At 41.0% G+C, this 25,350-nt stretch overlaps 2 protein-coding genes across 6 annotated transcripts in view; one reads left to right on the top strand and one right to left on the bottom strand.

Annotated features, from left to right (window-relative positions):
* Positions 1-17,249, top strand: part of AGO2 (argonaute RISC catalytic component 2) — a 66,871-nt gene extending 49,622 nt beyond the window's left edge. For all 5 annotated transcript variants that reach the window (XM_074888721.1, XM_074888731.1, XM_074888714.1 and 2 more), the window contains 4 exons: positions 946-1,080; positions 2,465-2,566; positions 3,393-3,592; positions 3,932-17,249. In XM_074888721.1, the coding sequence (XP_074744822.1) occupies positions 946-1,080; positions 2,465-2,566; positions 3,393-3,592; positions 3,932-4,040 (546 nt within the window). In that variant the 3' untranslated portion in view covers positions 4,041-17,249. The remainder of the gene's footprint in view (positions 1-945; positions 1,081-2,464; positions 2,567-3,392; positions 3,593-3,931) is intronic.
* Positions 17,250-21,997: 4,748 nt separating this feature from the next.
* On the bottom strand, positions 21,998-24,944 carry CHRAC1 (chromatin accessibility complex subunit 1). The gene is made up of 3 exons (XM_074888663.1): positions 24,775-24,944; positions 24,036-24,162; positions 21,998-23,059 (listed from the first exon to the last, which is right to left on the bottom strand). Exons 1-3 carry the CDS (start codon positions 24,907-24,909, stop codon positions 22,914-22,916), a joined length of 408 nt encoding a protein of 135 aa, XP_074744764.1. The 5' UTR covers positions 24,910-24,944; the 3' UTR covers positions 21,998-22,913.
* Between the last annotated feature and the right edge of the window lie 406 nt (positions 24,945-25,350).

Genomic DNA, 25,350 nt, shown 5'->3' with positions numbered 1-25,350 from the left:
ATACTTCCCTTTGCAAAATTATAAGGTATAGTTTTAGCACTATGTTCATCTGTGACCTATTTAAGATATATTAGTTAAACGCTATGCCATGGAACTTGGACAGTAAAGAAAAACTCAGTATAAGCTAATTTTCATATTTTTTTCAACCAGGATTAATAAATGCTATATTTTAACAGTGTCACTTTTAATTAATTCTCAATAAATTCAACAAATACTTTCTTGTATTTGTTTGCTTACAAGTACCATATTTTATGAGATATTTTTCTCTATATTTTAAAGATACTTGCATATGCTTTCCTTTCCAGTATTTTTATATGTAAATTAAAAGGTACAGAATTTAGTCAACTTCTCAAAATCCAAGGGGAAGGGAGTAAAGGTCACTTAGTAAACTTGAATTACTATAATAATCTTTGTATGAACTTTTGATCCCCCCCCCCCCATTTATCACTGTTTTTCACTGAATTTTTAATTTATAATTAATCCAAATCCCAAATCATTGCTTTTTGTTTATTGCACTTCCCTCTCTCTTGCTTTTTTTGATGTCTGTAGTCCTGCATGAGACTTCACAAAGCTGGGAAAGAGCATGCAGTTGAGCAATCCTGGATTTTATCCCTTGTGCTAGTCTGAAAAATAATTAGGCCGTTGTATATTCAATGGCCTAATTAAATGTTCATTTGTATTTGGCAGTTAAAAAGATTTTGACATACAGCTTATTAGTCTAAGCCTCATGCTTGGAGCTGAACAAATATGGAACCAGCTCTTGCCTGGCTCAGGAAACTGGTGATCTAATTTGTTCTCATTAAGTGAAGAAATTAAGGTTTGATCCTGCATGCTTTGACATCTCATTACTCTGAGTGACAATGCAAGAAGGAACATGATAAATAAGAGTAATCTGTAAGATAGCTATCTTTCATATTTATCATAATCTTTATGTTTATCCTGCAGGTTCTCCATCATGAATTGCTGGCTATCAGAGAAGCATGCATTAAACTAGAAAAGGATTACCAGCCTGGAATTACATTTATAGTTGTGCAGAAAAGGCATCACACCAGACTCTTCTGTACAGATAAAAATGAACGGGTACGTTCAAATTGTGACCAGCAAGTATCTAGCAGGCAGCCAAGTTACCTATTAGTTTCTGCTTATTTAAGCAGGAATAGACTGAACTACTAACATAATGGATGAGATCCTTCTACCTGGGAAGGAAAGCCGCCTTCTTCTCTCCCGTATAATAAACTGGCAAGAAGCTTTTATGAAACATCAGCAGGGTGTGCCTTTCAACAAGTCTGTCCATCCTTTTCTACATTTATAAAAGTTTTCAGGTTTCTTTTCAGTTTTTTTACTGTCTCGGGGTCCTCAAGGGTTGAGATTGATCCGACTAGTGTAAGGTTTATAATGTAGATGTCTACATCTGGAGCAGTTACTTCAGACACTCTTTGTGGTACGTGGAGATCTCTTTAGTATTCCCAACGTACTTTACAGCACATTGCATCTGATTCTAGCACTAGTAAGTTCACTGGTTTGGTTGCCATTGAGTACAGAGTGACTCTTGGGTTACCAGCTGAGATGTAGACACTCGCACAGTAGACACTGAAATTGTTAGGTAAGGTGAACCCTACACTTGGAGAATACTTTCTTTTCCATTAACACTACCTTTAAGGTATCTTAGGTGTCTGTCTTAGACACGGAGCTTGATTTGGGCACATCAAGTGTCACAACACATTATTTGTAGTACTGAACACCTCAAACTGTTTTTGAGTGTTTCATAGTTGTATCTATGTGAAGTACATGTAGAAATATAGAATTCCACCTTTCTTGGTGGCAGTCTCCCCAAGTCTAGCATGGAGTCCTTGCTGTAAATGAAGAGTTCCTAATGGCAAACCTCTGTTCACAGATACAAGTTTTCCGTGTTCTTTTTCCTCTGTCACACATTCTATGTGGGAGCATTTGAAGCCCACTAGGCTTCAAGGCAATAATTAATAACTTTTAATGCTGACATGAAGGTGGTTTTTATATTGATAACATGCTATGATCACAGTTGTTAAATTGTATTCAAGTAAAGAGTATTTTTAAGTTCTGTTTTGAAGTAAAGTGTTTCTGAGGGAAGAAGAGCCTGTCTTACAACTATGGATTGTCCTCTTTCAGGTAGAAACAAAAGAGGAATGTTACCTGTCCTGGAATGGGAAGGTGAAAAGAAGTTGACAAATCAGTTGCAGGAAATTCTTTTTCTATTAATCAGAAAAACTAATCTTTGTACATAACTTCTAAGATGATTTTGCAGCTCATCCATTTTTTTTCCTCTCTAGTAGAGACACTTCAGATTTTTCAGTTGAACAAAACTTGAGTTTTGCTCATTCTTTGTTGACTTTTTGCTTTTTACGGATTTTTTTCCTTGTGTTCTATACAGCTGAAAAGAAAAAAAACTTGGTGTGCCTTACTATATTTGCACTTTCTGTTCACACAGGTTGGAAAAAGTGGAAACATTCCAGCTGGTACCACAGTGGACACAAAAATCACCCATCCGTCAGAGTTTGACTTTTACCTGTGTAGTCATGCTGGTATTCAGGTACAGCATTGTGCGTGGGATGGTTCAAAGATAACACTGGCTGTTGGTACTTCCCATGTTCTTTGCACAGGTGACAAATGGTACAGCTTCCATCTGTGTATTTCAGCTTTTCAGCTGTGCCATCCACAGTGCTCTTCTGTCATTGGTAAAATCTAAAAGAAGTAATGACACTAAACAGTTATGAAGCACACCCTGTGCATTTAGTTTATTGCGTTTCTCTCCTGTCTGTGTACTGCTTTGAATGGAGCAAGGTAGTTGGGCTATTTTACATAGCTGCCTCTTGCATTAAATTATCTTGAAATGTGTATCCAGTTCCTAGGAAACAACTAATACATTTAGATAGCACCGTTGTAGTTTCACATTTTCTTGTGATTTCTTCTTCCCAGTCGGAAACAGAAGCTATTGAACAACAACAGTACTGAAAGTAAAAATCTAATACTCTCAAAAAAAGCTTATTCAACAGGGGCACAAGTTAGATTGCTGTTAGCTATTAATGTTTTGCCTAAGGCTACTTTGTGTGATGGCTTTTCGTCAGATCTAAGTTTCACAAGATGAAAGCGCATTTCAATAAGATCATTTAATTTCAGTAGCAGGGGTGAAATTCTGGAAAATGCAATCCTATCCAAAAATGCAAAGGGATTAGTTATATGGGGAGCAAGGAGGGAGGTTGTTGGCGTTTCGTAAAGGAAAAATGTGCTGTAATATGTAGAATCGCTCACGTGATTTTTGAGGAAGTGGCCGGTTATACTGCAGTTCACCTGCAGAGGTGGAAATTTTTCAAGAGATGTTTTTGAAATGCTGACAATCCTGTGTGATCTGCCTTCAGGGAACAAGCAGACCTTCTCATTACCATGTCCTCTGGGATGACAATCGTTTCTCTTCAGACGAACTGCAGATTCTTACCTACCAGCTGTGTCATACGTATGTACGTTGTACTCGTTCTGTTTCCATCCCTGCACCAGCATATTACGCGCACCTGGTTGCCTTCAGAGCCAGGTATCATCTGGTGGATAAAGAACACGATAGGTGAGTTATCTTAAATTATTACAGAATTTGAAAGGATGCAGAAAGGAAGTGGGCTTGTTAGTTCTGGGGTCAGTAGTATCCTCAGCAGTCTGAGGGTCAGTTTGGCCTTGCCACTGAACTATATTGTGGAAAAAAGCAGATGTTCCTGTGTGCTTCTGTGCTTTTTTTCTGTTTCAGAACTTCAGTGGTGTTTTAAGGGTAATTAACTTTTGACCGCCTGTTCAGAAGAAATTAATAATATGAAAACATTGTATGCAAGGAGAGGCAGATTAAATAGGGTTTCTCTTCCCCCCCCACCCCAACCTCTTTTTTTTTCTCCCCACCTCCCTTCTCTTTCAGTGCTGAAGGAAGCCACACTTCCGGTCAGAGTAATGGCAGAGATCATCAAGCACTTGCTAAAGCAGTTCAAGTTCATCAGGACACGTTGCGCACTATGTACTTTGCTTGACATGTTTTAATGTTTAGCGACTCAGTACAATACAGAGTTGGATTCACAGGAGACCAGCTGCACTTAGACCAACAGTTGCCCAAGCTACAGTGACAGCCAGCAATGAGTGATGCATCTTAATTTTTTTCTTTCCCGTTTGCAAGAAAGCCTTCCGTCCAGAATTTCAGACTTGATTATGAACTGCATTCTTGTACCAAACCCCACTATTGTTGGAAATGTGGTTTGCCAAAAATCTCTAAGCTGCTTGGTATAAAACAGACCCATATTTTATAATTAAATCAAGAGCTGTGATCTCAGGGCTTTGGGGGGGAAAAAAAAAAAACAACCAAACAACAACCCAACCCACAAAACTCCTCGTTCAGTTTGCTATTCATTGAATTGCTTTTAAAAATTTGGAAAGATCTAATTCATACTAAAGTTTGATGGGCTAAAATGCTGTGAATTAGCTTTTAATACAAAGGAAAGCAAAGCATTTTTTGACTATTTATGAAGCCTTGATTATTCTAGATGCATTTACAAAATTTTTATTTTCAAAAGAAAAATGTGTCAAAATTCTGGTTTTCAACTGTCTTATAAAGATTATTCTGTGTGTCTAAGGGCAAATGTATTTTCTGAAGCTTGTTCTTGAATGTTTTTTATTGTGCTGCATTTGAAAATGTTTTTCATAGACTAAAGAAGAATTTTAAAAAAGAATGAACCTAAGCTTTTTAATAGGTCCAGTTAGATTGGCAAAAGAAAATGTGCCATTAAAAAAAAAAGATTTGTAAAGAATTTTTTTAAAATCATACTGACAGCTAACTTTAGAATTTGTCATACAGGACTGTGACATTTGCTTTCCAAAGTCTCTAAAGAATACGGGTCTGTGGTGATAAATACAGTACAATCCTTTTTCACTGTTGTTTGAGTTAATGTAAATTTTATATATGTTTCACAGTATTAATGTGATAGACTAGACGCTATTATTTATTTTTATTTACTAAGGAGTGCTCATTATACTTCTGTTAACATATCAAGAATGCTTTGGATTTAGAAATTAAAACCTTATCGTGGGGGCGTTACTATTCAAATGCAAAAATATGCAATTGACTTTGTGAGAGTTCAGAAATACATACAGTGTATATTGTATAGCTTGTAATTTGTAGAAAGGCTTCTTGAGCGTGCACACAACAATAGCAGGTTTTGCCTGTGCAGTTCAGAGACGCACACGAGACCAACATTCTACGTTCATTCAAGCACAAAACAATTGTATTTTATTTATATGTTGAATATTGGTGAAGCAGGAGCTCTAAGAGGAGAGTGGCTCGCTGTAATTTAGACAAAAGTCAGAGAATCTATGCAGTAAAGATAAATCTTAGGAAACTGAAGTTTACTTATGAAGGGAGGTGAAACTCTCTTCATTATGCATAAGGTCAAGAGTAAATGTGAGAGTTTTGCCATTCTCTTAGGAGAAGCATTAATTAAAACTCAATTATTAGACAAATGCTTCTGTTAGTTTGCACACTGGGTTCATAAAAAAAACCATCATACATATGTAAACCATTGCACTAATTATGATGCCACAAGCAGGTTTAGAAGAAAATGGAAGAAGCCTAGGAAACCTGTTTATGCTGACTTGCTTTTGTTTATTTTTCCGTAGGATAACTGAAATAACATGCTAAGAGGCAGGTTTTAAAAACTTCATTCTCTTCCACCAATTCATTTTGCTTCGTCTTTTCCCTTAGCAGATGCTCAGTCACTGTTTTGAATACATTTACCTCTAGCCACCTGAGACAGGCGAGTAGCTTTAACCAATACGGAGGTCTGTGCCATATAGCAGATAGACTCTAACTGGTTGCTGTCGAATAAGATACAAAATGCTGCATAAAGAGTTTTAGGTACATAACTTTGTGCAAGTTCAGATCTTCACCTTGTAGCAGTGTGTTGGTCGTCGGTGTTGTTTAGGTGAGATTACAATGTAAACCTATTCGTAGATTGATTGTATTTTTATTGTTCTAATTCGGTGATTAGGCTGCTGGGTCAGATTTTCTTCTTGGTCGTAGTTATGTAAATCCAGATTTTAAATTATGCTGGTATAACAGAAAGCAAATTCCAGGTTGCATTGCCTAGCTTTCTGTGTCCCAGCCAGGTTGTACATACCTCCCTAAAGTACTGCAAAACTGCAAAACCTTTCCGTGGTGGGTATCTTGCACTCCTCTGTGCATTTGCTTGAGAGGTTTCATATTTCAGTGAAGATTTTAATTTGGCAGAGTTTTATATAAGAATTATTTTTTATATGAATTATTCTTAACAAATAGGAAAAAGATCAACCATTTTAAGACGCCATTTAGTTTATTTGCTGTTTGTTATGTAGAGACCTCTTGGATGTGAAATTCCTCCTCTTTCCTCTCTGTGCGGATCTGGAATAAATGACTTATACAGGTGGTCAGATGGGGTGAGGAGGGCAGAATCTGTCTTGACCTCAAATCTTATTTCTGAAGCAGACTGTGGGACTTCACTGCATCCTATTTAGGATGTATTCTTTGGGCTGAAATAGTTGTTGCAGCTTCTTTTTGTGAGAAAACTTGTATTAGGCAGACTCTTAATCTGAGAGTAGCTGCTGTCTGTGTATCCTCTTGGGATGAGCAGAAATTCTGTGTAGCTTTCCTTCCCTGAGTATGAAGAACTTGGGATGGTTATATGCATTTCAGGTTAGGGACATTTTTACCTTTTACACATCTTTATAAGCCTCTAATACTACTAATTCTCCCTCCTTCCCTCCCCTCTCCCACCCCCTGCAAAGTGGTGAATTAGTGAATAATTTAAAGCATTTTTCAAAAAATATTAAGTTTATACTTTGAGAAGTACAGCATGCTGTAAGTCCAGCAGCTATCTTCCTGGGAATATTTTTAATATTAATTACGTATTAAAAAAAGATCTCCTGTCAAAAAAAAAACCCACCACGAGCACCTAAAATCCTACTCTTATTTTTTTTTTTTTTCCTTACCTCCCATGTGTCTTGTAAGAACAGCAATATCTCAGGTAAACACAAAGCTCAAGATGTCTCTATGTCACACACATTCCTGCTGTGGAAGTCACAGTTGAGGTTGACAGTTATAACCACTAAGTCACTATGCAGCTCAGGTCAGCAATAACCAAATGTGCGTTACCCTCTGGCAGTTGTTGGTTTTTTATTTTTTCAGCCCATGCAGTGGAGTTGCGTGACTCCTGATGCAAAAGAGCTCTGGGCAAGACCTCATCCCTTGCCTTCCTCTTGCTCTCCGTTACGTTCCTGGCAATGACCTTTTGCTTGAATTCAGCCGTCGGTGCAGGCGGTCCTGGTGCTTAGCAGTCTGAAAACTGATAGTAATTCCACCCTGGTGACAAAAATGTTATTCCCATTGCAGGCATGAGCTGTGCTGTGGACAAGCTGACCACTGCCAATACTGCAGTAGTTCTTTTGTTTTAAGAGTGTGCTTGAAATGAACCAATGTTAATGAGTTGCCTGCTATGGATTAGTTTTCTCTTGAGTTTCTATGGAAATGGTAACACTATTGAAACAGGTTGTAGAATCTCTGTCTTTGGAGAGGCTCAAATTTGGCTGGACAGGTCCCCGCACAGTCTTGGCTTGCTTGGACCTGCTTTGGGCAGGGGGCTGGACCAGACGTCTCCAGAGAGCCCTTCTGAAGCACGTGGTTCTGTGGCAACCCCCAAAAACTAGCAGCAGCAAGTGCAAAATTCTCCTGTAGGGAGGTAAAAAATAATATCGACAAAGATAAAATACTTAAAAATTGTCTTTTTTTTTTTTTTTTTAATGTCGGAGGTATAATGCAATAATTCGGGTTGCTTAGTTTTGGAAATTTCTGCTCCAGTGGCTCAATATTATAACATGTCCACTCCACTTCTTCCAGCACCCAGGAAGCTGAGTTGAGTCAGTCCTGAGGAGGAGATGTCCTGTTGTGAAATGTTGGAAGGAGGTGAATTTGTCTCTGCCTTATACAAGTTTGGCATTCAAGATAGCCCTATGCAATCTTAACACTTTTAGTGTATATATATGCACTGATGTATGGAGGATCACTTGTTTTTATTAGAACTCCTTATTTTGGCTTGGTTTGGGTTAGAATATTTGGCAACCCTAGTTGGCTTGCTGAATTACAATCAATGATTTTCCGTGTTACAGAAGTTTTGACATACTAATATCCTTGTTTGTAGATCTGTCAGGTTTTGGGTGAGTTGTTAGGTTTTGTGTCTTCATCTGCTGGAGCCGGCATGGAAAATTTACAGGAAACTTTTATGCTTAAAACAAGAAATCCATAATAAATTTTTTTGATCTTCATCCAAGCCTCCAGGCAGTGTTCCCTGATCGTAAAAGCAAAAAGGTTGTGAAGGTTTAGCTTTAATTCTGACTCCTATCAATAACTCCTGCAGCCTTTGTCCATTTAAGTCTTGTTCACATGCTAGTGGATCATTTTTATAACTAAGACAAGAGATAATATTTCCACAAGGGTTTTAAATTTAAACTTTTGAAGAGTAGGTGTGGGTGTTTAGGTTTTTGTGTTCCCAGGTTACTTTTTGAAAAGATTGACGTTTCTAATCGAGTTGAGATGCTTCTGGTGTTTTTATCTAAAGTCATACGTGTACGTGCACAAAGGCTCTCTGTTAACCAGAAGATTGTGATCTGGAGGGCTTTGTGCATTTCTGCCAATGCTGTTTCCTTTACTGTAGCAGTAGATTCCTAAAATACAGTGGCCATGTGTGTCTTGCCTGTAGAAACCCCAGTCTTTCTCATGCCAACAAATCTCAAAAATTTAACTGAGAGCAAGGATAGGAGGAAGGTCTGCGTTAACACCCCCCCAGCCAAACTTAGTGCATTGTTTTAGGTTTTTTAGTGTACATGCAGGTTGTTTCTTTTTGAGGAAGAATGTTGATATTTTGAAGTGAGAACAGGTTGGTTCTGCAGGTCATGCAGGTCAAGACTGCAAGTACTAGAAATGCAGGACTGGGAGCTTTGGAGATTTAGATGGGCGTACTTGCCTCTTGACGTAATCCAGGAAACATCTCTGGTGGCATAAATAACCCATAAGGGACTTTTTTTAAAAAAAATCGTATCACGCATTAAATAAAGGAATGTAAAAAGAATTCTCGCTCAGTATTTTTCACACTCAATACCAGTGTAATAAAGTCACATTTTTGTCCTATTTTTTAATACTCTTCTCCTACAGTACCATCTCTTTTTGTGTATTTGTCCTGCCAGTGTGGCTTTCTCAATTTCTAATGCAGGACAGTACTTTTTTTTTTACTTTTATATTACATTTGGTAACATGCTTCTTGATGCATACATGCAGTCTTTTCTAAGGAAAACTTCAAGTAGAAGGTAATTGCACTGATTTTTTTTTTTTAAACTCCCTTTTTACTGTAAGACTTCTTTTTTGCATCTGCTGTAGCTGTTTGAAAATACTGTAAATAATGCTGTGCATAGCAAGTACTGAAATGCTGTGGATACCATTCCTTGTTGTTCTTACATTTTTAGGAATACTGCCATATTTTACAGTATTGAGATACGAGCTTTGGTTTTAAACATTGTTATACTTTCTGTTTGCATTATGGTATGAATCCAAGGGCACAGTTGCTTTTCTACAGTGGAAATATTTAGGGTTCATCAGTATTTATAAAATATTTCTTCTTTCTCTCTATGCACATTTTTCCCACACCGTAAAGATACAAAGACAGTTTTTAAGCTACCAATGTGCTTGTTGTCTGTGCAACGTTCAAATGCCAATCTTTGCTATCACTGTTAGGTGACTAATAGCATTAATCTAACATGTGGACTATCAGCTGTAGCTGTCATACGTTTTCCTTGCTTCTGCCAGTATCTGATTCTGTGTCATATGAAGAACAACCAGTCTGTGTGGCAGAATTAGTGGAATAATAGGGATTTGGGATCCAAGTTACAATGTCTTGCTCTCTGTCCCTCCGTGGGTGTAGGGTTGTCAAGTGCAGTAGATGTTTTAGTGCTCTGAACTAAGAGATAGTGTTGCCTCTCTGATTGCCCACATGAGAAAGCTGTCGATCTCCTCTCCATCAGTAGTTGCATTTTTGCTTCTGTAACTCTCGGAGACGGGAGAGACCCAAACTCCAGCCCCGTCATCTAGCGTTAGGATGTGAAACAGCAAGTTTTGCCTCCTGTTTCTGAGTGTTAATGCCTGGAAAGATGCATTCCTCCGAGATGGTTTTAATCCAAAGGATATTGGGCGGGGGCGTGTGCTTGGTGTGGCACGTAATCAGATTTATCTAATTTAGTGTGTTTCAGTTGCTTTTTCTGTGTTGTTTCTTTGCCTGAAGTGTTAATATGAATGTAATGGCTTGGCCAAATCACTACAAAAGGTGGTTTTGTAATACTCTTTAGTTAGCAAGCAGTTGCAGTTAAAGGCTACCTCCTGTATTCCTCTGCAGACAAATTAATTTTTAAAGTGAACCTACTACTAAGCAGCCAAAATGCTCCCAAACGAACTGTATTTTTACTACTTTGTTTCTTGCTGGAGAACTAGTGGTGCCATACTGTGATCTTGGACGGCTGCTCGTCGCTCCTTCTGTCTTCCTAAGGTGTAGGTGCACCCTGTGTTGGCACACGGTATCGGAAGTGGCGAGGCACATCTGGCACGTTGGCTTTTGTGCAGGGTTACCTGATAGCAGCAACTCCTTCTAGAACCTGTCCCTTCACTCCCTGAGTTTGTATACTGTTGTTTCCAAATGAGAAATGTTTTCATACTTTAGCTGTTGGCTGAAAAATGTCATGCTTTCACTGAAAATGATATGGAGGTGCTTGAAATATATTTTGAATTTGAGGCAAAAATTATGTATTGGAATATTTTTTTAACATATTTTTTAGATAAGTTGACATGAGACTGTAACAGTGAAAATACTAGATTCCCACTTAGATCGTGATAAACTTTAAAATGGGGGGAAAAAAAACAAAACCAAAACAAAATGCCAAAAACCAACCCCAAACTAGAGTATGTTCATATTATGAATATTTAGTGTCAGTTATGTGCAAAGCCTTGGCTGTAACTCAACCTTGAAATAAGTGCACGCAGACTAAAGGTGCTTTAAATGACCTGAAATGAAACTGTAGAAAACTGTGTTAATTCATCATATTTTGTTTACAGTGAAGCCAAACGAGCTTCCTCATTTTGTAATTAACCACTCTGCTGACAGAAATACTACCTGTTTAAGCACAACGCGCTAGTGTGGTTTCATAGCAGTGTTATAGGTTTTTTTATTATTTAAAAGTAATTGGGCTTTATGCTATGGACGTTGGCATCTCAGAAGCAAGTTTGCTGGGGTATTACGTGCTACCTGCCGTTTCATTATCTTAATCTTTGGGCGTAGACACTAATGAAGCTTATTGATGGCAGGGAGGATTGCTGAAGTTCTGACTTTCTGGAAGCCAGTTCTCATTGAGCAATGGTGAGTTGACTGAATAGCTAAGCCAACTAATAACTGAACGGGGTAAAATCCCCCAAATTTTGCTCAGTTCTCAGTTATGATTCCACAGAGCTCTCACAAAAAACGTAAAGTATAGGGTTTTCCTCTAGGGTAAACAGCTGCTTTTCAGAAAATATTTCACTACATCTTGTATTACAGATTCATAGACACTATTGACGTTGCTGTGGCCTGGAAGGGGTTTCACTGTGCAGGCGTGCTGAACGCGCTTCCCCATGCGCATATTCTTATAAAACGACAAGAATAACGTTGTGTGCTTTCTAGACTAGGTCTGCAAACCCAAAGGAGCATCGGAAGGTTTAAGCAAAGAAAGAACCCTGTGCTAGGTGCTTGTCGTGGCGACACGGAAGAGAAATGCCATCCGTCCTATGCCACCTACCCTTGTGGAAATGAGATAAGGAGGCAAGGGGAAACATTTTCTTGCAAAACTGCTAATTAAGCACTTGTTAAGGTGACAGTTAAATCTTGGTTTTCCTTCTGGCTTCCCTGCGAGGGGCCCCTGAGTGCAGCCAGAGCTCTGGCACAGCCCCTTGCAGGTCCCCCACCCACACGTGTCTCAGCTCCTGCCCCAAAAGGGGAATGTTACAGGCAGTTCCCTCAAGCTGACTTCTGGTTTCAGCCCTCCGTATCCGAGGGCTCTGGACTTGGCTGGAGCAAGAACAGGTGCGTTTGCTGAATTTGGAGGTGTGAGAGGTTGGTAGGAGCTAGTCTTGGGAACTTTGCATGTGGCAGTGCTAAGGAAGTGGACCCGCAGCACAAGATGAAGGCTGGCTACTCCCTCTCATCTAAATATCCTCAAAAGAGTAATTGCTTTAAATTGTCCAGGGACTGCATCAGCCGATGCATCTTAAAACTACCTGTGGCTACTCTTCAACCAACCAACTTAGCTGTGTTGTTTTGAAGAGCCTAGTATTTGCATTATAAATCTGTATCAAAGCACATTTTCATTTTTATATGGCTGTTATGAGTACATAGTTTTGTTTTGGTTTCCCCCCCACACACACAGACACACACTTTGGATGTGCTGTTGTACTGCTCTGCCTTAGTTTTGCTATTTTGTTCCCACTGTCTCTAAGCACAACTAAAATACCTGCTGGAATAACTACTGTCTAATCAGCAGGGATTACAGATACTGGCTAACCTGGGAGCAAGCCTACGAATTGTCCCTGAAATACAAATTTAAACTTTTCTGGCCATTTTATGGTCTTTTGAGTGTGCTTGCCAAGTGTGAATTGTGAAAAGGTCAGAAAGCAAGCTTGGGAGTTTCTAATCCCCTGGCTGGTGCTCTTTGTATTTGCTTTGTTAGGTTAGATTTCCTGTCAGAAAAAAAGTTACATTTAATGTGGACTCTATTCTGTATTTATCAGCTTTTCCTGTTTTTGAATCCATGAATAGAGGAAGCTTCACTCATGCCAGTGTATATAAAATTGGCCATTTTTGTTTGCCATGTACTTGACTCAAAGCAGATCTGGTCTGTGCTTTATCGGCACCTCAGAATCTCAGCTACTTGATCGTATGCTGTGGATAGGATCAAACCTGTCCTGTATCAACATAGCATACAAAGAAGTTTATTTCTAGACTTCACCAAAGTTAATTCTGCATCAACTGTGAGATGCTCAGATCCCACTGTTTCTCTGCTTAAAAAAGAAAAAAAAAAAAAAAGCATATCGCCTCTAATCTTGTTGTTCCTGATATGTTTTCTCATGGAAATTAGCAAGACTGAGCCCTTAAATTGCTTCTCTCATTTACAAGTGACAACTTTGTAATTTTATTTTCAAGTAAATAACATGTCGCTAATTGCCTGACCGACTTGAATCTGATATTCAGTTGTCCGTCAACGTTGAGTCTCCAGAATGTCTCCCACCAAGAGATTGTTCCATTTTTCCAATTCTTTATTACCTGGTTTTGGGCAGTAGAAATAATTTGAGTACATGGGGAGGAAGGGTTAGATATTATGTGCTTTTCCTTAATGAAGTTTACATAAGGAATAATTACCAGTAGACCATTTGGGAAAGCAAGGCCTTTGTTAAGGGGAGGAAGAAAAGAAAAAACCAAAACTAAAACAAACAAACAAACAAATATTAAGGACTAAGTTGCAGAATTATGGATCTTGGAGAATCAAATTTTAAATTAGGTGCAATGAGGAAGTATATCTGGCAAAGTTACGTGCTATCTATCCTGAAGAGTGTTACCACTTGTTTTCTGTACTTTGTTGATAAAGCTTAGTAGATTTTATATGTATAGTGTGTATATCCATGTATCTGTGTGTGTATACACACACGTATGTTAGTGACAGAAAAGTGGGACTGTTTGTAAAAGGTATAAAGGCAGTATTTTGCTAGGAATAATAAGCACAATTTCACTGGCTTCTGCAGTACTTCATTAGTTTGTACAATCACAAAAATCTCAAAATTTAGGGCAGTTAGTAAGTAAAGATCCAGTCTGAGATTTCTGTGCAGCAAAGTGGTTAACTTGATCTCAGGAGGGTGAGATGGAAAACAGAATGTATTGATTAAATCCTTTTTTTTTTTTTTCCTTTTGGTACATTGCAGATTTAACTGACATCTGTTAAGGTTTTAATCTTTTCTTTAATAGTTTTCAATTTTTTTTAATTTTTATAAAATAACTAAAAAAGAACCAGAAACCTATTCAGAAATTGCATATTGTCAATGTTCCCTTAAATCACAATGTTTTTATGACCGTTTAAAGTTTGCTATTTTTTTGAAAGAAAAAAACCCCAAACCCCATGATGTTAAGGGCCTCATTTCAAGTGGTACTAAATGTATGTTGACTAGTTAGTATGTGTGTTGCATCTGTATTAAAATATCTTGTGCTTGCAATATATAAATGATGTAGTGCTGTTTGGGTAAGAGTAGCACTTGTAATACAAAAAGCAGACACAGAAATACCCTCGATTGAGTTTTAAATGCCTCAACAGCATTGCAGAATTTACCATGTAGACTGTAAGTGTCGCTTTATGTTACTCAAACGATGAGGTTTCACGTAGGTGTGTGTAGTTTAAATACATTGTATGTATCTTGATAACGTAGTTTAACATTTGCATGATGCTGTGTGGCGCTGCCACTTTAAATTAAGCCTTAACAAAATGATAAATTTGTCCGATTTTTCTCAGAGTATGCAAAAATACTGTTTAACCAGAGTAGGATGTTCCTATGAAACTAAACTAGTAGAAAAGGAGGTCTTCTCACCTGAGAAATAAAGGGAAACTTGTAGATCTGTATACTGTGACTGACCTCTTTAGGCACTGGCTGTCACTGTTGCTCTACAGAAACTGGGCTCTTGGGCATTTCTCTGGCAGTCTACCGAAAACAGGCTTTCTCAAACCTCAGCTTTTTTTTTTTTTTTTTTTTTTTTTTAGTTGTTGTTGAACATATTCTCCTCCCTCCCCCCTGCTAGGAAATCTCTGCCTGAAGGAGGATTGTGATTTAACACTTAAATTTACATTGAAAAAAGCTGTTCTTGAGTTCTGTGCTTGCTTCAGATAGTGCCATCGTTTTCCACTTCTTACGACTGACATATAATCCTTAAAACATTTTAAATAGAGGCAAATAAAGTGTTGGGGACCCAGCTTTTCTTTTTTTCGATTTGGATCTACCTCATTTAAACAGTTGGGTGCTATTTACTCAAAATTGTCGATGAGATTGGCAAAAGCGACCAAACTGTGTGTGATGACTGACCTCTTTGGAGGCGGCATTCTGCAAACCAAAACCTCTGGGTTTATTGTTCAGAGACAACAATATTGTATTTGAGTTTTATTCTTTGTGCCTTTGTGTTTTTTCCCAGTGCATAACAATCAAAAGTCATATTCTTAATTAAAAACAGCGGAATAATTTTAACCACAAAGTAAAAAAAAAAAAAAAAAAAAAAAAAAAGCCACAAAACCTAGTTTTAGCAAATTTTAAAATATTTTTCAGTGTATCAAGTGATAAAATGTACAGTATCACAGCAGACCTAGGCAAAGAGAAATACCCAATAAAGAATTTTTTGAAATATATAATCCCAACCCTAGCTACATACATCTGTGTGTCTGTGTCTGCATATCTACACACACAGAGTACACAATACCTGTGTGTGTGCGTGTATATGTATGAAATGCAGGGATGCATGTGGAAGGGTAAGGGAATAAAATGTCATTGACTTTTCCACAGTTTTGTATGTAAAAGTTTACAACTATGTGTAAGTTTTTCTACTATGTGAGCATTTTTTACTTAAAAATAATTCCTTTTTGGAAAATTTTAAGTTGTGATATGCTATCATTTTTTGAAGTTTAAAAAAAAAAAAAATTGACTTTTTACCAGTACCTATTACAGAGGGGGAATCTCTTCTGTAAAATTGTATTTAGTTTAAATATTAAAGAAAAATCTATATATGGAATTGTAAAAGTGCTGACATTCCATCGTGGCAGGACTTCAAAGCTGTTTCCTAAGGCTTTCTGCTGCAGAGAGACTCGAACAAAAGGAAAATGCCTCTGTTAAATGTTTTTATAAAACTGCTCCATCAGGTCTATACTTAAGCTATATTTTCTAAAGCCTAATCATCCTTTAATATGCTGCATATAAATTATCAGCATGGTTGCACTTTCTCAATAATAATGTATGCCCTGCAATTGGCTCATGATAAGGACTTTAGTTTTTTAACAAAACAAATAGTACTTTGGGCAGAAGGTAATATTTATATAGGTACCTCAAGAAAAAAAAAAAAAGCCTGAATATGCTGCATTTTGTTCCTTTAACATTTTTCATGTAGCATTTGTTTGCTTTTATTATAATTTTTCTTTTAGTAGGTTACTAGCTACCTGTTTTGCTTTGGGGGACCCTGGTAGCGTTTTAGACCGTTGTTTTTCTTGATCTCGTAGAATGTAGTATCCTTCCTTGGTTTCATGCAGTAGTTCGGGATGGGATTTGCCCTGCATTGTGTACGCAAGGGGGAGGGGGACCACGAGGAAATACGCTTTACGTAGACTTCAGGAAAAGGATACTATATTTCTAAAACAGACAATACATGTTCCTAATTCTTAATATTTTTTTTCTTTTTTGCTCGTACTGCTTTCTTGACTCTTTTCTCAAACACGAGTGTGGAGAGGGGCAGCTTATTAATGGAGAAAAACCCAACTGACCGAACTTGCCGGGTTGGTCGGTGTTTTGGGGGTGATGGAGAAGCGGCGGGACGGGGGCTCGGCCACGCTGTGCACCGAACTCCCCAAACGCCGGCTTTGGTCCGAGCTGCACCCCGTGTTGGAGCAGGGTCCGTCCTTGCTAGTATGGGTGCATCATCTACTTCTTCATTTCCAAGTCAGTAAAAATCTAAAAATGTGCAGAGATGGGGAATTTCTTTGTTGAGAACTGTTGAAGGAAGCTTCAAAGGCTGTGAAAAATTGAGCATTTATTGTCATGTTTTTAAGCTTAGGTGGGTCCTTTTCCAAGTTTGTTTTACAGCTTGCAAGGTAAAATAGTTTGCACTACTTTTGCAATAAACTCATGAAAAACCTAACAGTTTCTGTTTTGGTTTCTTACTGTATATATACAACTAATACTAAAGATTTAGCATAGTGTTTTTCACCTCAAAACATAAGACGTGTAACAAGCTCAGAATGCTGTAATTCCTGACAAAATAATGATGTGAATGATATTTTATAAAGTTATTTTGTATGGTGTCAATTTTGTTTTGCCTCATAGTATGTCAATGAAATAAAATTCCTCATCTTTACAAGTTTTTGTTTGATGTCTTTTTATTTAATTCGGCCATTTTCTGCACTTGTACACTGTGAGACCGCTTTTCCCGTGAGCATAGAGTGGGATGTATTCATGGTCTAAGTAATTTTCCAGTGAGTAGAGAATCACAGAATCGTAGAATCATTTAGGTTGGAAAAGACCCTTAAAATCACTGAGTCCAACCGGTGACCTAACACTGCCAAGCCCACCACTAAACCATGTCTCTAAGCACCACATCTACACGCCTTTTAAATACCTCCAGGGATGGTGACTCAACCGCTTCCCTGGGCAGCCTGTTCCAGGGCTTGACAAACCTTCCAATGGAGAAATTTTTCCTAATATTCAACCTAAGCCTCCCCTGGCACAACTTGAGGCCATTTCCTCTTGTCCTATCGCTTGTTACTTGGGAGAAGAGACCAACACCCACCTCGCTACAACCTCCTTTCAGGTAGCTGTAGGGAGCGATAAGGTCTCCCCTCAGCCTCCTTTTCTCCAGACTAAACACCCCCAGTTCCCTCAGCCGCTCCTCACAGGACTTGTGCTCTAGACCCTTCACCAGCTTCGTTGCTCTTCTCTGGACACGCTCCAGCACCTCAATGTCTTTCTTGCAGTGAGCAGTGGGAGGACATTTCATGAGTGGGGAGCTGCTGAATGCCACTAAATAGAGAAATCCCAGGATGGGGGTAAAAAGTCCCTGTGTACTATGCAAATAAATTATGTCACAGCTTTGGTGCTGTTTTTCTTGCTGCCAGAGGTCAGAAGTGAATCTAAAATTATTGACCGCTTAGTCTGTAGCTCAGAAACAGTTGTTAAAAGTCCCAGTGGCACATTGGAGATCCTACTGGAGCAGAGATCATTATGCTATACCAAATTTTGCTCTGCCAAATTGTAATCCAAATTTAAATGTGCTGGGCTGGAGGCTTTTTTGTGACGAGAGGTCTCTGTTGTCTGAGAGCAAAAAATTTCTCCTAGTCCCATTGCCCTCCTCTGCACTACACCCCTTAGGTGCATTTCAGATGTTTCTGTGGGTGCTTGCCTGCTCTGTGCCCAGCTTTCCAGAGACAAGATGTGCTGCTTTTAACTGAGTGTCTTACAAGTTATGATCCTGAAATTATTTATGGAAGGTCAGCATTTTGGAAAGCACTTGCCTGAAATCCTACCTTTTCTTGCTTTCTGAGTGAATAGCCACAGTGATCAATTTTTAAATAGAAAAATCAAGTGAAGGGGGGTACCGAAAGAACTGCAAGTATGCTGAGGAGCTCCTGCTGGGAGCCCAACCCTGCAAACAGATCAGTTTTACTCAATAGTATGAAATAGTCACGGCCATCTCTTCCATTTCAGGCAGAGCTTTATTTATTCCCTTGTTTTTGAGATATTACTTTGAATTGGACGTGGTTTTGCTCTGTGTCAAGCTTTTGGGGAAAACAACTACCACTTACTGGTTTTGATGGCAACAAGCTTTGGCAGATGCGAGGCGTTAGAGATGGCTGTGGCAAATTTTGGCAGCTCTGAAGTCCCCATTGAGGACTCTGGCTGAATGAATCCAGAAGGGTGTTCAAGTTCTTGTGGCCTCGCTAATTGACAGAATATGGTCATCATCCCGCAGGAAACTTCTAAGAGGGATGAAATATGGTAATTTATACTTAGTAACCACAGTTCTTTTGTCATTTTTTGCAAGCTTAGGAAGCTTCATCTCCTTTGAACAGCCTTGGCTGGGGGGAAGAGATCTCACGAGCTAGTATTGTAGGGGGAAAAAAAGTAGAAATATGTATGTAATAATAGATTCATCCTGGAAAGTAGCCCCTGGCCTGTGTTCCACTGTCTAAAATCCCTGAACACCTTAAACAGGCCAAGATAGGCCCGGTAATCCCACCAGCTTCCTGCCTCGCAGCTGGCTCCCCTGCAGCACAGGAACATTCAGCAACTGCAAACTTTGAAAACTAAAAATAGAAAAAGCGATGGGTCTCATAAGCAAAGCTGGCTGCTTTCCACTTCAAAACTCTGTTTAAGACGCCTGTAATTTTGTTGAGATTCAGCCGTTTACAGTGACGTCTCCCATACTGGATGTGGATAGATAGGGATTTGATACCTGAAGGAAGGTTTCCTTGGCATCACGGACTTTCCTGTTCCTCCTCTGGGCGCAGGAAGAGGCCGTGTCAGCCCAGGCTGTGGTGGATGAAGTACTCACAGTTTTGATGCATGGTCCATGAGCGTGCTCCTCACCTGAAAGCTTGGCAGGAGAAAAAAAAAAGTCCTTCAAAGTCAGCAGGGGCAGCTGTGGCAAAGCAGAGGGATCACAGAGGCCCAAGCTGTGCATCATCTGCTTGAGACCTTCAACAGCAATGAAGAGCTTGGTGCTGGTGGGGAAGCAAAGCCTGAGCTGTAAAGGGAAAAGTCAGAGACAATCACTTTTTCTTGCTTTCCCAGTTATTTCAGCAGCAGTTAACGGATTCTAGGCGAATTATCCAGTTGCAGAGGAAGACGCAGGCTGTGTGCTTTGATTTATTCAAATGCTGCTCGGTCACTGTTGGACCAGCCTGAGGAAGTTCATTTAAAGGATGTGGTTTGTAGCTAAAGCTTTGTAATAGCTTGTGAACGTGGCTTTTGATTTACTGCAAGGGATAAAGGTGCAAGTGGACTGGGATGTGTCAGTTGAAATCTTATACCAGTGTCCCATGGTATCATTTAGTCTATTTGCACAGCTGATCTCACTTGAAATGTATTTCCTTTAGTCTGTAGCCCAGCGTTAATGTGCTGGTTTGGCATTTCTGGTTGTGGAGGGTTGATGTGCCCCCAGCTGCTCCCTCCCTCTCCTCACCAGGACAGAAAGAGAAAACAGGATGAGAAAGCTCATGGGCTGAGGTGAAGACAGGGAGATCATTTACGAGTTAATACCACAGCAAAAACAGGCTTGACTTGGGGAATATTAATATCATGTCCCAGTAAAAACATTTTGTCTTTAGTCCCAGGATACCAGTACTCCCAATTGTGTCAGCACAGGCACACATGTACTGGATCACAGTGTCGGTTTTTGTCCTGGACACTTTGGCTGCTCATGCTGAGACACCCTCCTCCCCAGGCTCACGAGGTACTAGGCCGTAAAGCAGTGACTGAAGAACGTGTTGGGGATTTTTTTTTTCTTTTCTTCTTCTTTTTTTAGGGTGTCTAAAAGCAGAGTTTCTGCTTTACCTACCAAATGTCAGGGGTAACAATCCGTTGACAAGCTGAGTGGCAGCTGAACCAAAGTGCCAGAAATCCAGAAATGATCAGCCCCTGCAGGTGATGAATGGTGGGAGATACTTACTTGGGGCTGGTGGCTATTTTGGCACCTTTCATCCAGTCAGCAATATTGTCCTTCATAACATACACCTGGCACCAGGACTGGCTTTAAAAAAAGAAAAAAAACACCTTTTCAGAAGGTTCTGCATAATGGACAATTGGATCAGCTGCAAAGACCAAATTGGTGGTGGAAAACGCCAGGTCTAATACAAAGCAGACCTGTAATTTCGATAAATGTGTGTGCCCTAAAACTTACCCGTTTTTACCTCAAAATACACGTGCCCAGCATAAAGACCTCTTTGCCAGGGCTGCCTGAGGTTGAGAGCCACCTCACTTAACCATGGAGCAGGTGTTGTTTGGCCTTACCATAGTACCAGTTCAATGATGGAGATGCCAGCTCTGGGATCAAGCTATTCCTCTGTGACTCTGCAACACAACCGGTGTGATGGCCAGTGGTTTATGGGCCCCCAATGATTTCTCTTGTTGCCCTCTACACTACAGAATTACTGTGCAGTTTTGTGCTAGAGTACAAGTAGGGTTTTTTTTTTTCCCCCCAAAAGCCAGCAAGCACTAGACCCACTGAGTGCTGACCAATGCCACACAATTTAAATATCCTACTGCAAGCACCCTCCCCCTCCAAGCTGAGAGCATTCAGCCCTCAGTTTCCTGCAGATCTCCCTGCACTTTCAATAATAGTATTTTTAAAAAGCAAAACAACCCTTTCGGCAATAGTATAGTTCCATACAGTCACTTGGGAATTTCTCTAGGGATAAAACATCACCTCGCACTCACTGCAGCGCTCCTGATACGATTTTGATTTATGGTAGCTTTGGGAAAATTTTTTTATAGTGCAACATACTTTGATCTTTTAAAATAATCAGAGCGTTTCTTGTGTGGCTCAGTAGTTTTACTCCTCTGCCAGTCTCTGATCTTACCCGCCTAACCCCCATTTTTGCTTTTGTAGAACAAATCTGGAGCGTGCCGGATTATGGAGTTGCTACGAGCCTTCTGACTTGTGTTTCCTTTCAACAGCAGTTCAGTGTCTTCGTGCCTTCAACCTACGAGGAGCTGTCAGGATTATCCTGACAGGGAGGACAGAGTCTCCCGGTAACTCTTTACCACGCCACCCAACTTAGGGTGTTGCTTGAGACACCTCCCTTCCTGACTGATTTAGCACAGGTTGCTGCCCAGCTTTTTGGGGTGGGATGTTTTGTTCCCCAGTAACATTCCTGTGCTTGTTTGGGGCATTCTTCACGCCCAGGGGAGAGATCTTGGTCACTTCTCTCTCACTCTGACTGACCATGACACTGTGCAAGCGTTAGCTGTGTATCAGCAGAGATTAGCTGGTTAATGTAATTACGACTCCCAAAGCAGACTAGATCTAGTTAGTATTGCTGATAGAGACTACTGAAAGCGTGACTTAGCCTTTCGTCCACCCTTCCCTTCTGGAAAGAACTATAGAAAGTCTCTACATCAATTGTCACTTTTCATACAAAACATTTACTTTAAAAAGTTGCATATAAAGTTCTACACAGGACAGTTACCATTTCTGTAGTAAAAAACCCCCCCAAAACAAAAGAAAAATCCAGGTCTGTCATTCAAATAATAGCAAAAGGGTTGCTCATTCTTAACAATCCACATCTAATAGATTGCAATGTGCGTTTTGGTAGAACACCACGGACAAACCACAAAGGTAGAGTTCATCAGAGAAAAAGGTTCTAGATATACGTATTTACATCATTATCTAACACACATCCTTTTTACCACCACAGTCACAGAACCACATTAGCTCCTGGAATGGATCTCATCCTCTACCCTGTTTCTGTGCCACCGTGGCTATTGAGGCTGCATTACAGAAGTTGCTGGTTTTACAAAAGACTTTTTTAATGGGCTTGGTCCGCTGCGAATGCCCTGGCACTGTTTCCAGAAGACAGAGGGAGGGTCTGACTGGTTACTGGCTCCCCAAGGAGGAGGCCAAGGACAGCAGACACTGTGTAAAACACCTCCCCTCATCTCATCTTCCACTCTGAGGAGAAACAGAAACTGAGGAAGGACTCCCTGCTAGTCAGTGGGCAGAAGAGCTTTTGAACTGAAAGCTGCCCTTAAGAAATTTAAATTTGGACCATGATTGTCTGAAGAAGTAATTTTAAAGGATCTGAGCAAGTTCTGCTGTCAGATTTACATTAGCTCTTCTTACCCCACCATGCTCCTGAGGGAAGAATTCTGTTCCTCAACAAGTATAAAGATCAATTTCTAAACTTCTTAAAGCAAAAGCAGATGGCTCAGTATATAAATATATCCAGCATCTGGATTCTCAGTCACAAAAATAACATCATTTATACAACAGAAAATGGATCAATTATGAAGCAATTCTCTGTTGGCCTTAAGACCCAACATCTTCATCAACAGCTTCATCTTCATCCTCTTCCTCCTCATCCTCTTCATCATCTTCCCCCACTTCTCCATCTCGCTTCTCTTTTTCAAGCATTTTTAGGTATTTGCTAGCTAGGATCTTCTTTGGCAAGATATCTGGAAGGTAGAATTGTTTCTTTAAGAGTCAGTTTCAATACTTATATTGCCTAATTAATAGTTGCACCGTACCTCTAATGAAATGAAGACGTGAAAAACATTAATATTTAAGTGAATAACCAGCTAAGTTAGTCTGACCTATACAGCTGTAAGAATAAGAGGGAATTACCCACTTATTGCACAAGTAACCAAAGATAAGGAATATATTTTACGACTGATTACTGGCAACTGTCTTTACTACCTGCTCACATACATTATTTATTGGATGTAAAATAGAATGCTCAACTACTCAACTGCCTTAGGCAGATTCAACAAGCCAGCTCTCCCATTTATGTCCTGTAGAAATGGGTTTTCTGCATTAAGGTAAGATACTGGCTCAGGGCAATAACGATGGACCTGAGACAAAGCAGAACTGTGTGCTCTGGAAGGACGATGTCCACGGGGAACCCTGATAAAAACTCAGCTAGGAATATCTTATTCTTGACCTATATCCTATGCCAATACCTTTTCTGAGCTAAGTGTTACAACAAAAAGCCAAGTATCAGTAAAAAGTGTGTGCGCACACACATGCGTGTACATACATATATAAAAGGAGAGAGGAACCATATAATGAATCACTTTGAGAAACAAGATTTACAGATTTACGTGTGTAATTTTGGGGCCACATAACTTCTCACATAAAGTTGTGCAGTGATCTTGTTTTATAGGCTGAAAGCTTTCAGATGGAGTTGCTGGAATTTAAGAAATGCTTATAGCAATATGCTGAGAACTAATTAGCCTTCTTTAATTTTGAAGCACCGGAAAAATCCCCATTCACAACGACATGTTTTCAGTGATGTAGTTTATGAGTTCCAGATGAATGAAATACAGGAGATTAACGACCAGTAGGAGAATTGTGTCCTCACAAAACAATTCAATAAGAGCAAGATTTCATTTTCCAAATTACAGACTGGATTTACCATCACGCTATAGATACCTGCAAGGAACTGAAAGGTCTCACACTCTTCGGCAGTATGTGACAGGTCACTATAAGTCAGAGCGTTCTTCTCCTTGCCTCTGCCGTGTTTGTAGGAGTATGTAGCCAAATACTGAACAAAAAGCTCCTGAAAAATTAAAGCACAACAGTCAAAGGATGAATTCACATATAGCTGGCAGCAGTTTTCTTTAATCCTTATTTAAAGGCAGAAGGACCATATTTAACTGTACGGATGCCGGGGACGCTGTGCAGAGAGTCACTAACTTCGGAAAGCTCAAGGTCGGGATGTGGTTACATCTCCTGGGAGCACCGAGTGCAGGCTCGGCTTCTGGTACATCACTTCAACCCCAGCCCAGCAAGTGACCCGCGGGGTCAGCAAGCAGCCGGGGCTCATTTCCACCCGCGCTAATTGACCCTGATTTGACAGGGGTAGAAATGAGCCCCCCCCCGCGCCGCGCAGGGGCTGCGGGAGCTCGGCCGGCCGGGCCGAGGCCCCGTTCCCCCCCGCCGCACAGCGGGAGCCCGAAGCGCGATGCTCCACGGCCGCCGAGGGACGGGGCCGGGGCGGAGGGGAACGAGAAGAGCGGCCCGAGCCGCCCGCCGGGGCCGCGGCCGGCCCTGCCACAGCGCGGGGAGGCCCCGGCAGCGGGGAGGGGAGCCCGGCCCGCAGCGGCGGTACCGCGGGGAGGCGCAGGCCCGCGCGGCGGGGACGGAAGGGAGAGGAGGAGGGAGCCGGTACCGTGGCTTTGGCGGTGAGGAACAGCGCGTCCTGGTTGATGCTGGAGACCTCCGGCGAGCTCTTCATGATCACGCGGATACGCGACAGAGGCAGCGACACCAGCCGGTTCTCGCCGCCGCTCAGCCGCGCCGCCATTTTTCCCCCCCGCTCCCCCCCGCCACTCGCCACCGGCTCCAGCCTCTCACCCCCGGCCCGGCGAGCAATGGGCGGTGGCGGCACGGCCCGCTGGGAGCTGTAGTCCGCGGCCGTCGGGGCCGCCCGTCCCCGCCACGGCGGGACTACAACTCCCACAGAGCCGCGGAGTCGCCGCCGGACGCCCCGCGGCTCCTCCGGACGCGCCGTGCAGCCGGCCCGGCCCGCTCCTTCGCGTCCCTCGGGCCCCGGGCCGCGCCCGGAGGAGTCTGGCCGCCGGGCCCCGGGCTCGCCGCGCCGGGCCCTGAGCTCGCCCCGCCGGGCCCGCGTCTCCCCAGGCCGCTGCCAGCCCCAGCGCGGGCAGGAGGGGCCGTGAGGTTTCCCTTGCTCAGCCCCCCGACGTGGGCCTTCGCCCCAGGCTAGCACCGGAGTTTTGGGAAGTTG

Source organism: Strix uralensis, chromosome 1, assembly GCF_047716275.1.
Source record: "Strix uralensis isolate ZFMK-TIS-50842 chromosome 1, bStrUra1, whole genome shotgun sequence".
NCBI classification, from domain to species: domain Eukaryota; kingdom Metazoa; phylum Chordata; class Aves; order Strigiformes; family Strigidae; genus Strix; species Strix uralensis.
This window is presented reverse-complemented; position numbering and strand designations above follow the sequence as displayed.